General features: G+C 44.5%; 1 protein-coding gene across 2 annotated transcripts; it reads left to right on the top strand.

Moving 5' to 3' along the window:
- Positions 1-4,874: 4,874 nt before the first annotated feature.
- Positions 4,875-10,724, top strand: LOC139573240 (protein S100-A16-like). Of its 2 annotated transcripts, none has more exons than XM_071396476.1 (3): positions 4,875-5,211; positions 9,320-9,444; positions 10,061-10,724. In XM_071396476.1, exons 2-3 carry the CDS (start codon positions 9,325-9,327, stop codon positions 10,214-10,216), a joined length of 276 nt encoding a protein of 91 aa, XP_071252577.1. In that variant the 5' UTR covers positions 4,875-5,211; positions 9,320-9,324; the 3' UTR covers positions 10,217-10,724. The 2 variants fall into 2 exon arrangements, with proteins under 2 accessions (XP_071252577.1, XP_071252576.1); XM_071396475.1 differs by having other exon boundaries at positions 4,953-5,211; positions 9,323-9,444.
- Positions 10,725-13,883: the final 3,159 nt, after the last annotated feature.

Below are 13,883 nucleotides of genomic sequence, written 5' to 3'. Positions count from 1 at the left end.
TGTAATTTTCATCATAGGTACACTTCAACTATGACAGACAAAATGAGAAGAAAAAAATCCTGAAAATCACATTGTAGGATTTTTAATGAATTTATTTGCAAATTATGGTGGAAAATAAGTATTTGGTCAATAACAAAAGTTTATCTCAATACTTTGTTATATACCCTTTGTTGGCAATGACAGAGGTCAAACATTTTCTGTAAGTCTTCACAAGGTTTTCACACACTGTTGCTGGTATTTTGGCCCATTCCTCCATGCAGATCTCCTCTAGAGCAGTGATGTTTTGGGGCTGTTGCTGGGCAACACGGACTTTCAACTCCCTCCAAAGATTTTCTATGGGGTTGAGATCTGAAGACTGGCTAGGCCACTCCAGGACCTTGAAATGCTTCTTACGAAGCCACTCCTTCGTTGCCCAGGCAGTGTGTTTGGGATCATTGTCATGCTGAAAGACCCAGCCACGTTTCATCTTCAATGCCCTTGCTGATGGAAGGAGGTTTTCACTCAAAATCTCACGATACATGGCCCCATTCATTCTTTCCTTTACGCGGATCAGTCGTCCTGGTCCCTTTGCAGAAAAACAGCCCCAAAGCATGATGTTTCCACCCCCATGCTTCACAGTAGGTATGGTGTTCTTTGGATGCAACTCAGCATTCTTTGTCCTCCAAACACGACGAGTTGAGTTTTTACCAAAAAGTTATATTTTGGTTTCATCTGACCATATGACATTCTCCCAATCTTCTTCTGGATCATCCAAATGCTCTCTAGCAAACTTCAGACGGGCCTGGACATGTACTGGCTTAAGCAGGGGGACACGTCTGGCACTGCAGGATTTGAGTCCCTGGTGGCGTAGTGTGTTACTGATGGTAGGCTTTGTTACTTTGGTCCCAGCTCTCTGCAGGTCATTCACTAGGTCCCCCCGTGTGGTTCTGGGATTTTTGCTCACCGTTCTTGTGATCATTTTGACCCCACGGGGTAAGATCTTGCGTGGAGCCCCAGATCGAGGGAGATTATCAGTGGTCTTGTATGTCTTCCATTTCCTAATAATTCCTCCTCAGTTGATTTCTTCAAACCAAGCTGCTTACCTATTGCAGATTCAGTCTTCCCAGCCTGGTGCAGGTCTACAATTTTGTTTCTGGTGTCCTTTGACAGCTCTTTGGTCTTGGCCATAGTGGAGTTTGGAGTGTGACTGTTTGAGGTTGTGGACAGGTGTCTTTTATACTGATAACAAGTTAAAACAGGTGCCATTAATACAGGTAACGAGTGGAGGACAGAGGAGCCTCTTAAAGAAGTTACAGGTCTGTGAGATCCAGAAATCTTGCTTGTTTGTAGGTGACCAAATACTTATTTTCCACCATAATTTGCAAATAAATTCATTAAAAATCCTACAATGTGATTTTCAGGATTTTTTTCTTCTCATTTTGTCTGTCATAGTTGAAGTGTACCTATGATGAAAATTACAGGCCTCATCTTTTTAAGTGGGAGAACTTGCACAATTGGTGGCTGACTAAATACTTTTTTGCCCCACTGTATGTGTTGTGATAATTGCGTTGTTTGCCCTGTAACCTGTTAGTTCATATGCCTTGACACCGTGATATATAGGCCTAAGGCCGAGACAATAAGAAGACAGTGGCAGAATAAATTCCACCAAACTTTTTATTTTTTCCCCCCCGGATAGCAACCTCTGTCCAGTGAAGTCCACAAAGCATATTGCATGTACAGTAACATCACCTACAGCATGGTCAAACAAGTTAATGTTTTCGACTACTATACAACTATTGATTTAGAACAGCGGAGAGTTACCGCAAGTCACAAAGAAAACAGGAGCTGCCTCTACTATTCCAGCACCATTTCAACATCATCAACTCGCTTAGTCTAATACAGTGACAACTAAAAGATTCCAAAAACAATTTAGTCTAATCAACTTAATCTGTGTGTGTGTGCGTGCGTAAGTAGGAAAAAACATGTTGACTCACCCTACTTGTAGACACACCAATGCCATCTTCCTCTTTCATGTTGCCGAAACAGTCTATGACTTTGTCATACAGTACACGCTTTTAGTTGTTGTTGTCCTATAGGCTGGCTAAAATGCTTGCTCGCTAGCCTAACTTCCCTTCATGGGCAACGATTAGCCAGCTTGTTAATATTAGCCTACTACATCTAGCTACATTGATCTTCCATCCTCTCAGGCCAGAGGCACAATGTATAACTTTATGGTTGGATCAGAATCACCATTATAATCATTGGCCAGAACATAGAATCACAGTGGGTTCTGAAAGTATTCAGACCCCTTGACTTTTTCCACATTTTGTTATGTTACAGCCTTATTCTAAAATGGGTTAAATAACACATGTTCCTCATCAATCTACACACAATATCGCATAATGACAAAGCAAAAACAGGTTTAGACATTTTTGCAAATGTATTACAAATAAAAAACTGATACCTTATTTGCGTAAGTATTCAGACCCTTTGCTATGAGACTCGATAATTGAGTTCAAGTGCATCTTGTTTCCAGTGATCATTCTTGAGATGTTTCTACAACTTGATTGGAGTCCACGTGTGGTAAATTCAATTGATTGGATATGATTTGGAAAGGCACACACCTGTCTATATATGGTCCCACCGTTTACAGTGCATGTCAGAGCAAAATCCAAGCCATGAGGTCGTATAAGAATTGTCCGTAGAGCTCCAAGACAGAATTGGGTTGAGGCACAGATCTGGGGAAGGGTACCAAAACATTTCTGCAGCATTGAAGGCCCACAAGAACACAGTGGCCTCCATCATTCTTAAATGGTGCTCCTGAGTGGCACAGTGGACTAAGGCACTGCATCTCAGTGCATGAGGCGTCACTACAGTCCCTGGTTCAAATCCAGGCTGTATCACATCCGGCTGTGATTCGGAGCCCCTTAGGGCAGCGCACAATTGGCCCAGCGTTGTCCGGGTTTGGCCGGGGGTAGGCCATCATTGTAAATAACAATTTTGTTCTTAACTGACTTGCTTAGTTAAAGTTTAAATTAAATTTGGAAACACCAAGACTATTCCTAGAACTGGCTGCCCGGCCAAACTGAGCAATCAGGGGAGAAGGGCCTTTGTCAGGGAGGTGACCAAGAACCCAATGGTCACTCTGACAGAGCTCCAGAGTTCCTCTATGGAAATTGGAGAACCTTCCAGAAGGACAACCATCTCTACAGCACTCCACCAATCAGGCTTTTTTCGTAGAGTGGCCAGACGGAAGCCTCTCCTCAGTAAAAGGCACATGACAGCCCGCTTGGAGTTTGCCAAAAGGCACCTAAAGGACTCTGACCATGAGAAACAAGATGCTCTGGTCTGATGAAACCAAGGTTGAACTCTTTGACCTGAATTCCAAGTGTCACGTCTAGAGGAAACCTGGCACAATCCCTACGGTGAAGCATGTTGCTGGCAGCATCTTGCTGTGGGGATGTTTTTCAGCGGCAAGGACTAGGAGTCTAGACCGGATCGAGGGAACGATTTACAGAGCAAAATACAAAGCGATACTTGATGAAAACCTGCTCCAGAGCACTCAGAACCTCAGACTGGGGCAAAGGATCACCTTCCAACAGGATAACTACCCTAAGAACACAGCCAAGAAAATGCAGGAGTGGCTTCAGGACAAGTCTCTGAATGTCCTTGAGTATAGCCCACCCAGAGACCGGACTTGAACAAGATCTAACATCTCTAGAGAACGAAAAATAGTTGTGCAGAGACACTCCCCATTCAATCTGACAGAGCTTGAGAGGATCTGCAGAGAAAAATGGGAGAAACTCCCCAAATACAGGTGTGCCAAGCTTGTAGCGTCATACCCAAGAAGACCCAAGGCTGTAATCGCTGCCAAAGGTGCTTCAACGAAGCACGAGATAAACTATCATTGTAAAAAATAAAAAATAAATCAAGGGAGGCCAAATGCTCACTGGCTTCCCTTGCATTCAATGCTACAGGTGGCAACAATATCATTCTCTTTTTGACTAGACAGCATCGGATAGATGGGCTACACATACAGAGGGCCGCTGTTTCGCTCGCTTGGTTGCTTTCTCCGGTGAGATCCATTCAACCTCTTGTGAATTGAAGGAAAAAAACGTATGAAACACAGAGACAAAAGATACATTCTTTTATCCGTTTATTTTTTTTGTCAATTTCTTGGGGAAGCCTGGCTTCCCTTGGCATCCATGAATACATGCCATGGAAGAATGTAGCCTACGTGTAAATAACCAACTGACTAAAAACATGGCTGTGAATATGTTCTTAATGTATCTGTCTGTGAGGTCTACATGACTAAGTTTCTCCTTGCTTTGTGAATAATTATACATTATGGTTTGTGTTTCTGAGCAATGTGGTTGAATAAACTCAAACTGATGTTGACTTTAAGGGTGTGGTGGAAATATGACTCAGTCTACTACCATGCACAGACACACACACCTTATTGCCTGTTCACGCTTGCTCACTCAAGGTGCTGATGCAATGTGGTGGCTAAAATATTTGAGCCATCCCTAACATTGATCTGTGGAAAGTAATTTTAAGTTACTTTTTATGTTTTGTGGAGGGTTCATAATAGCATACCTAAGTATTGTAAGTCGCTCTGGATAAGAGCGTCTGCTAAATGACTTAAATGTAAATGTAAATGTATCATATTAAGGCTACAAATTGTTACTTTTTTTCTAAATACAACATTGCATTATGTTTTTAGAATCAAACTATAGGCTATAGTCTACAATAAACCATCTATTGTAAACATGAAAATAAAATAACTGGCAAACTATAGAGTAGTTAACACCCCATTCAGAACCAATCAGTCGATATAATCGAGAAAATCATCAGAAATCACGCGGTATGAAACAGACAGTGGGGCGCCGCCTGACCCACTAGTTGATCAGAAGGTTCAAATCAACGTTTCATATCGTAAAGAGTAGTTATTAACACAATAAAATGAATCTGTTGGCAGCCCTTCCCCCTTCGTCTATTTCCTATCTCCCTTGCTCTTTCCCATCCACACGCCCCCCTTTCCCAGGCACACGCCCTTCTGTGACACAATACAAAAAAGTTTGGTGAAGAAAAATTCTATCACGGAAAATATTATTTTGAGTGCAAATAGTTGATCAAGTTTGAGCCTTGAGAAGAGTGCCTGAGAGACAGAGAGAGCCTGGACAAGATAATTGGCATCGAGCACATTTGTTTTTTCTCATTCACAATCTAACGGTGAGTAGATAAAGTAACTGAAGTATGTAGCCTAGCTTGTTTGTCTGAAGTTCCGTTGACTCAAGCAGGCCATTGCGTTGATGGATCCAAATGGGCCTCCCAGAAAATGTTCCTCCGTTCGAACATTAATTATGTATAGTTTGCGAGCGGATCTATTGTCCTAAACCCACCTAGCATGATAGCACAGGGATCGGCTTCTCCTTGTCGGTAACCCAATCCTCAACCCCTTTACAATTCAGGACAAACCAGAGGGCGCGTCTTTATTTATTTATTTCCCCTGTCAGTCTTACCTCGGGACCACTCTCTACAAATCGACCGTATTAGTTAGGCTAAAGGCGGGGGGGCGCAAAACCACGGTGGGTAGGCTACCCACAATCGTCTCAAATTATGCACGAGCCGAAGAGTGAACGGTTCGGTAGTTGTTGTAGTTACAAGCTTGTGGACAATGACATTCGTTCGAGTCTGTCTACAACCTCAACACCGACCGTGGTCCTGTGTAACAGCAGCTAGGACAGCTCGCTCTCTAGTCTTTTCACCCTGAATTATTAACGAACGGTAAGACGCTGGTAGCGCGAGTCGAATGGCAACCCAAGGTGTATTGAATAGCGCGGGGAGAAATGGCTTGTGGAAAACGGCGTTGACAGCACCATACAGGTATGGTTGCGGAAGTGAGCCAGTCACACCTTGTAAGTTATTGAACACATCACATCCCCGCTGATTGATTCTGGTTGGCCATCGAAATAATCAAAGCTCATGCAGGTGAAACGAGTCCACTGAACCGAGCTTCACACAGTTAATAGGCATGGAGAGAGTGAGTAGACTTGGCTCTAAATAAGCTATTGTGTGAAAGTCTGCCCGCTTATGTAGTTAGGCCTGTAGTAGTGGTTCTCAAGCTTTGCTGGGACCCACCCAAAGCCTTCTGAATATGATTATCCTAATTAGACTGAAGCAAGTTCTCTGCCATATTCAGGCTGCCACATGTATCTATCCCCTAAATGTGTTAGGAAAGGAGAAAAATATGTACATTTTCAGGTTGATGATCACATTGCAAGCCATGCCATCCCAGGTCAAGCCAGGTATAACCCACAATGCTTTATAGACACACAACCCACTCGGCACACACTGGTTGAATTAACGTTGTTTCAACATTATTTGCCAACATATTGTGACGTGAATCAACATGGAACATTTTGAAAACAGTCAACCAGCATTGGAAACATTGAAATGTGGGTAAAACTTCAACTTAAATACATTGACTTAACCTGACGAAAAGGTTGTTACAGTGCATCAGTCTAATTTCAACATAATAATCAGAACTATGTATAAGTTGAAATCCTGTTAAATTCCACTTAAAAACATAAAGAATCGTTTTCATCATATTCAATATGGATGAAGTTACGTTGAGTTTCATATTTGATTAGACATATTTTACGTCATTGTTTCAACGTCATGGCATTAACCTAAATATAGAGGTATATTGGAATAAAAAGTGAAGCCACAGTTCTACAACTCCTGCCTGAACATTGTCTCCTAGTGGAATACAGGAGGAAATTCACTTCAGTCAGATCAAGTCTACCATCTAGATACATACCTCTATTGTACCCTGCTTAGCTATGGAAATAAGCTGTGTTAGATTCAACACATATAAACATTATTCAGCTTCCATACAGATAACGTTGAATAGTTGAAAGTAACTCCTAACTTTTCTTACACAAGTTGGATGTGAAAGTAAATTCGTAGTGAGGTTTATTAAACATCAATTAAACATGTCTGTCTCCCGAGTGGCACAGCGGTCTAAGGCACTGCGTCTCAGTGCTTTAGGCGTCACTACAGACACCCTGGTTTGATTCCAGGCCGTATCACAACTGTCCGTGATTGGGAGTCCCGTAGGGCGGTGCACAATTGGCCCAGCGTCGCCCGAGTTTGGCCGGTGTAGACCGTCATTGTAAATAAGAATTTGTTCTTAACTGACTAGCATTAAATAAAGGTTCAATTTGAAAAAATATATAAAAAAATGTCTTGTTGGAGCCAGCGCTGACCTGGTTTTCCCAAGTCATTGCTTCAAACATAAAACACCAAACTAGTGTCACCTACTGAACTCTGTTGTCTCTTAACTTCTCCTCTCCTCTCCTCCCTCCCGCTGACCGAGTCCTGTCCAGGGTTCTGTTCTGTATTCTGGTGCAGCCCGGGCAGCTTGGTTTCACACCAGTTAGTCTCATTACATCCTCTGTTCGATCTGCTCATCAATCACTCTGATCTAGGGCTCAAACACACACACACACACACACACACACACACACACACACACACACACACACACACACACACACACACACACACACACACACACACAATATATAACAAGGATGGGCAACTGATGGGGGTGGGGGCCACCAAAAATCAGAACTCCTCATGAGGGGCCACAGTAGCTTGCGGGTCTGCGTACCCACATCCATACCCACACATGCAGTCAGAGCCGGCCCTAGCCTTTTGGGGGCCCTAAACAAAATTCTGCGTGAATTTCCTGCGATTCTACACTTGCCATGAGACCAATGTTTGCTGTTTTTAATATTCATTTAATCTGATGATACATTGGGGTCCCGGTCGGTAATTTGACCATGATAACCTCACGTTTAGATAGCTGGCCGCTAGACTCGTTTACCAATATAACATGTTTAGCTGACATGGCTAATTGAGTGACTGACATAACAAGAGAAACTGTTGATGCTCAACCACATTTAGAAATGTCACCCTGTCTATTCTACTATTGTAACTCTCAACATTAAGTTGAGACCCTGACTGAGGTCCTGAAAATGGGCCTACAAAGGGGTCCAGGTGCCCATTCCTGATATAATAATATATTCCATTTAGCAGACTCTTTTGTCCAAAGCGACTTAGTAATGCGTGCATACAAACCCACTACCCTGGTGTTACTGCCACCATGCTTTGCCAACTGAGCTACAGAGGACCACACACAGCGTGTCCTAATTATGGGCGATGTGCGTAGAAGGTGTCTCTTGCTCGGGACACGCGCAGGCTGGTGAAATAGTGATGAGAGGGATGAAGATGATGACAGATGTCCAGTGGTGTGGGTCTGGTTGGCTAATGTGTTTGTTACAGCGGAACTCAAACAGGATAGTGTGTGGCATCATGGTGGGATATGAAACAGAATCCTACACCTGGCATCAGACCATGGGTGTGTTCTGCTCTCACTCACCCACTAATTAGGCTAATGTAAGAGCAGTCCTAATTGGCCTAGGCCCAGGGGACAGGTGTGTGTGTTTGTGGGAATGCACATGCATTTTGGTGTGACAGTGTCAGATGGGAGATTTACCTGTGGGTTGGGGCTCTAGGGTTACCCTCATCAGGACATCACCCATCATCATTATCCTCAGCAGGACATCACCCGACCTACCCTCAGGACATCACCCGACCTACCCTCAGGATATCACCCTAATGTTAAAAGAGAAGGGGTTAGAGATACTGTAGAGGGGGTAGGGTAGCTATATATATATGTATATATATATATATAGAGAGAGAGAGTAACAGACAGGTCTTAGCTGTAGTAATGTGAACCCATGGCCTTCTGCTGGCTTATGGTGATCAGGTATCCCTCTCCATCAGACATCACAGCTCCCATTGTTTACCTCAGACTACTCCCGTCCCTCCCTCTCTCTCGCTCCATCCTTTCCTTGGTTTACCTCACCGGGCTCTCCTTATCTTCCTCCATCCATCCCTCTTTCATTCTTTCTTTTATTCTGATGTCCTCTTTCTACACTTAGATAAAAAGGTACTATCTAGAACCTTAAAGGGTTCTTCAGCTGTCCCCATTGAATAACCCTTTTTTGTTCCAGTTCGAAACCATTTGGTTCCAGGTAGAACCATTTTTGCGTTCCATGCAGGACCCTTTCCACAGAGTTTTCTATGTTTTCTATGTGGAATCAAAAAGGATTTTCCTATGGGGACAGCCGAATAACTCTTTAAGAACCCTTTTTCTAAGCGTGTACCTTGTCTTAACAGTTCCAGCTAGTTCCAGTGAAACAGTTGCTGCATTCAATTGTCTAAACTTTAGATTTTTCTGCACCCCCCATCCTCTCCTCTCTCCCAGTAGTTATGGAGTCGGCCATCCAGACAGTGGTAGGAGTGTATCTGAAGTCTGCCAAAGGGAAGGACAGTCTCGGAGATAAGGACTTCCAGGGCCTCGTCAATAAACAGCTCGGCAACATCATGACTGTAAGTTCCACCTTTCCTTGTATCACTACTCCTCAACCCTGACCCTAGGTTTGTGTCCACGTCCCGGTTAAACGCGAGCCTCAACCACAACCCTGACCCTAGGTTTGTGTCCACTTCCCGGTTAAACGCGAGCCTCAACCACAACCCTGACCCTAGGTTTGTGTCCACTTCCCGGTTAAACGCGAGCCTCAACCACAACCCTGACCCTAGGTTTGTGTCCACTTCCCGGTTAAACGCGAGCCTCAACCACAACCCTGACCCTAGGTTTGTGTCCACGTCCAGGTTAAACCCGAGCCTCAACCACGACCCTGACCCTAGGTTTGTGTCCACGTCCTGGTTAAACCCGAGCCTCGACCATGACCCTAGGTTCGTGTCCGCGTCCCGGTTAAACCTGAGCCTCGACCCTGACCCTAGGTTTGTGTCCACGTCCTGGTTAAACCCGAGCCTCGACCATGACCCTAGGTTTGTGTCCACGTCCCGGTTAAACCCGAGCCTCAACTCTAGTCATAATGCAAATCAGCACCAGGTGTTGGGGAAGCAATCTTTAATGATAGACTCTCTCTCTCTGTACCCCCACTTTCTTCCTCTCTCCCCCTCTCCCCCTCTCACCTCATAGGGAACAGACAGTTCCTCTGCAGTGAAGGAGATGCGTAAGGGATTGGACGAGAACAAAGATGGGAAGGTCAGCTTCCAGGAATACATGACTCTGATTGGCTACGTGGCAAACACCCTCAGCGAGCAGAGGACTGCAGCCAACACACCTGCCTCATAGGAACTACATATGGCTTCATAGACACTCTATAAGATGTCCTATAAGGCAGGGTTCTTCAATCCTGGTCCTAGTGACCCACAGGATGTGCAGGCTTTAGTTCCATACCAGCACTGACACACCAGATGAAACTCGTGAAGGCTTTGATGGGATTGATTACAGTGTGTGTGACCACAGGGCCAGAATTGAAGAACACTGCCATAAGGCCCCATGTACCTATAGAGGCTCATAGACCTGTCATGGACTGTCAATCTCCCTTGGCTGTATATCACTACATAATCACTACATAATCAGACTTAACTTCATCTCAACATATTTTATATGCTTACAATACACTACCAATCTTCATCTCAGTTATAACAATGTTACTGGTTTTATAAATACTTTATTAAGGCATTTTTTACATTAAGTTTAACAGTTCGCATGTTTTAGTATAACTACTCTAAATCAACACTTCTACAGTAAATGGTTTGTTATCATGTTGAAATAAATGCCATGGCAATGTTTTAAAGTCATGTCTTCTTTCACTACTCTAACATTATCTCTAAATGAATTCTCTAGGTGGCCCTGTGTCATGATGAAGACACACCTTATAGAACTGATACCTGCTTCCATGGCCACCAGCGGCCCCTTCTAAATATAGTCGTGTCACACTCCGTGGCCCACGATGCACCAGAATATTGAAATTGGACACCAATATACAACACCACCTATTGTGCACAGCAAGGATACACACACACATGTCTTCTGCCAACAGAATACAATGCTGCATTGCACCAGGGAGAGATAAACAAGTCTATACTGTAATACAGGCAGATCTATACACTACAATCCTACTTTCCACTCCCCCGGGGCGAGCAGCCTCAGAGCTGAAGTGGGTGCAACATACAAGTACTGTATGTTACATTAACATTCAGACTTAACAACAAGCCGTGCACAGACACTGTACAACTCAGTGGTTGTATAAGTCTGAGGCGTGGTCAAAGAAACAGCACAGATTAACAAGGAGACATTTAGTTTCCTGTTTTGGTTTGTGGAGTGCAGTTGTCATTAAAATATACATTACAATAGCTATGCATTTGTATGAATGTAGGATTTGTGTGTAATTTTGTTTGCTTGTATACGTGTGTGTTACAGAAGTGATAGCTATGCATGTCTGCCTGTCAAGGGTGTTGTCTCCATTCAGCTAGTACCCTCTGATCCTGTATCAGGTACCAGCTTCCCTTTCAAACAGACGCAGGCCAGACACACACCCACTAGGCTAACCACAGCCTCTGGTCTGTTGGGCTGTTTACATTATAAACCCCCTCTGGAGCTCCTATATTACCCTGATGCCATTCCAGCATGTTCTGCCCTTCAGTTCAATAACCACTACCATCTAACCTACTGGGAGACAGAACCATTGTTTCAGGCCTAATCACCAGCTGAAATTGGCTGCTACCAACCAGCGGGTCCAACACAGCATTTGGAAACAGTGCCAGGCCAAGCAGGGCAGCTGTTGGACCAGGCCCAGCCAACAAGGTCATCACACCCCACGCCCTGAGGAGAACAGACACAGTTCACTGAGCAGATGCTTGAGAATGACAGATTACAGTTTTTCCTAATTGTTTACACACTAAAATTGGAACTTGAAACGCAGTCACCGAAACCTGAAACTCATGTACCAAATCCTTAAACCAAGTCTGCAAAATTGCAAGCTCTATAACAATGCCAAGCTCTATACACCAATTGGCAACACCCACTCCTCACAGGTGTAAACACTAGTTGCTGAATTGTTCACTTAGAAATCAGAGCTTTAGTGCTATAAAAGGCCCCAGATGAGCTCTCCTGTTCTGGAGGGAAATGGAGGTCAATGGTGAATCAAGAGCTCGAGGTGAAGGAGTAAGAGGAGGATGAGGAAGGACAGTTGTCTCAGATTAGATCAGGGCCACATTGGTTGACCATGTGCTCAACCATGGATTGAGTATGAGGGAGGCTGGGTAGAGAGTTCAGCTCAACCTGAGCTGCTACACGGTTGCATCTATCATCCGTACATTCAGAAATGACAACCGGTAAGTTACCTACCATCTACACTATGCTCTTTATGTTTACTGCAGTCTGACATACCAGTAGAACTATGTTAATCAGGGATTGTTGCCCAACGTTACAGTAATGTCATCATATTTGTGGATCTTCTGCAGAACTGAGAGACGGCCCGGCCATGGTGGAAGACACCGGCTGTTCACACCAGAACAGGAGACCGCTATTGTGAACATGGTGGTGGCAAACAATACCATTAGACTACGAGGAATCCAGAACCACATCATTTCAGAAACACAATATTCAATAACATTCACCAGGAGGGCTTGTCTACACTGGACCGTGTATTACAGCACAACCGAATCCGGATGAAACAGGTCTACAGGGTGCCATTTCAGCGACACTCAGAGGGTTAAAGAACATCACTATGAATATGTGCAAGTAAGTACTATACTGTGAATTTACTATCATATCAGCACTGTATAGACACATTACAGTACTGTAATCCAGTGTATTGTGCCTCACCATACTGACTGCTCTAGGTCTATGGCACCTTGTCTTGTCTGCTTCAGAGTCTTGGAGCTGGATGCTAGCCAAAAGACGGGGACGGAACATTATTGTCCACCGTGCCGTTGTGAATGTCCCTGGACAGCGTGGAGGGAATATCACCATGTGTGCAGCCGTTAGCCAGCAAGGCGTCAGCCATCACCATGCCAACCTTAGTCCCTACAACACCGCCCTTCTCATCACATTCCTGGACACACTACATGGCATCCTCATTCCAGCCGAGCAGAGGGGTGGACCAGAGCAGCCCAGGTATGTTGTCATCTGGGACAACGTGAGTTTCCACCGGGCTGCTCTGGTCCATCGACCACCCACAATTTGTTCTATACCTCCCACCATATTCCCCATTCCTAAACTCAATTGAAGAGTTTTTTTGGCATGGCGATGGAAGGTGTATGACCACCATCCCTTCGCACGCGTGCCTCTTCTCCAGGCAATGGAGGATGCATGTGGTGAAGTTGATGTGGGGGCTTTCGGCGGCTGGATCCGTCACTCCAGAAGATTCTGTTTAGCCAGGGAGAACATGGCTTGTGATGTAGATGAGGTGCTGTGGCCAGACCCAAATAGGAGGCAGGTGTAATGAACACGAGGGGAGACAGCGCTGGTTTCTGGGTAGCTGGGTCCAGGGGCAGGCAGAAGGTCATACACGGGGGGGCCAAAAGGGCAATAGTACAGGCAGGGGAAAAGGCTAGTAACGTAGTCCGGGAGATCAGGCAATAGGTAGATAACAGGAAATCCGATAGGCTAAAGTACAGGCAGGGAATAGGCAAAAGGCGGGGTTAGTGAGGCAGGCAAAAACTATCATACACAGGAGAAGCCTATCATGGGAACCACAGCACTCTGCAAGCCGTGTGTCACAAAACAAACACTACCTCACAGTGATGGGGGTCAGCAAACATGTGGAAACTGTAAATTAAATATTTTCCATTTCAGAGTATAAGTATTGAGATAGTCTGTATTTTAATCTTGTGGATGGCATGCATCTTTGAAAGAATATTGTCGTCGCCATAGCAGGGCCTCTCACCTTCCTCCAGGATTTCTCCTGTTGTTGTGGTGTTTATCTAAACATTGCTTCCCCTGGCCTATG

This window comes from Salvelinus alpinus, chromosome 4 (genome assembly GCF_045679555.1).
Source record: "Salvelinus alpinus chromosome 4, SLU_Salpinus.1, whole genome shotgun sequence".
Lineage (NCBI taxonomy): Eukaryota > Metazoa > Chordata > Actinopteri > Salmoniformes > Salmonidae > Salvelinus > Salvelinus alpinus.
Note: the sequence above shows the minus strand (reverse complement) of the source record. Positions and strands in the feature narration are given on the sequence as shown.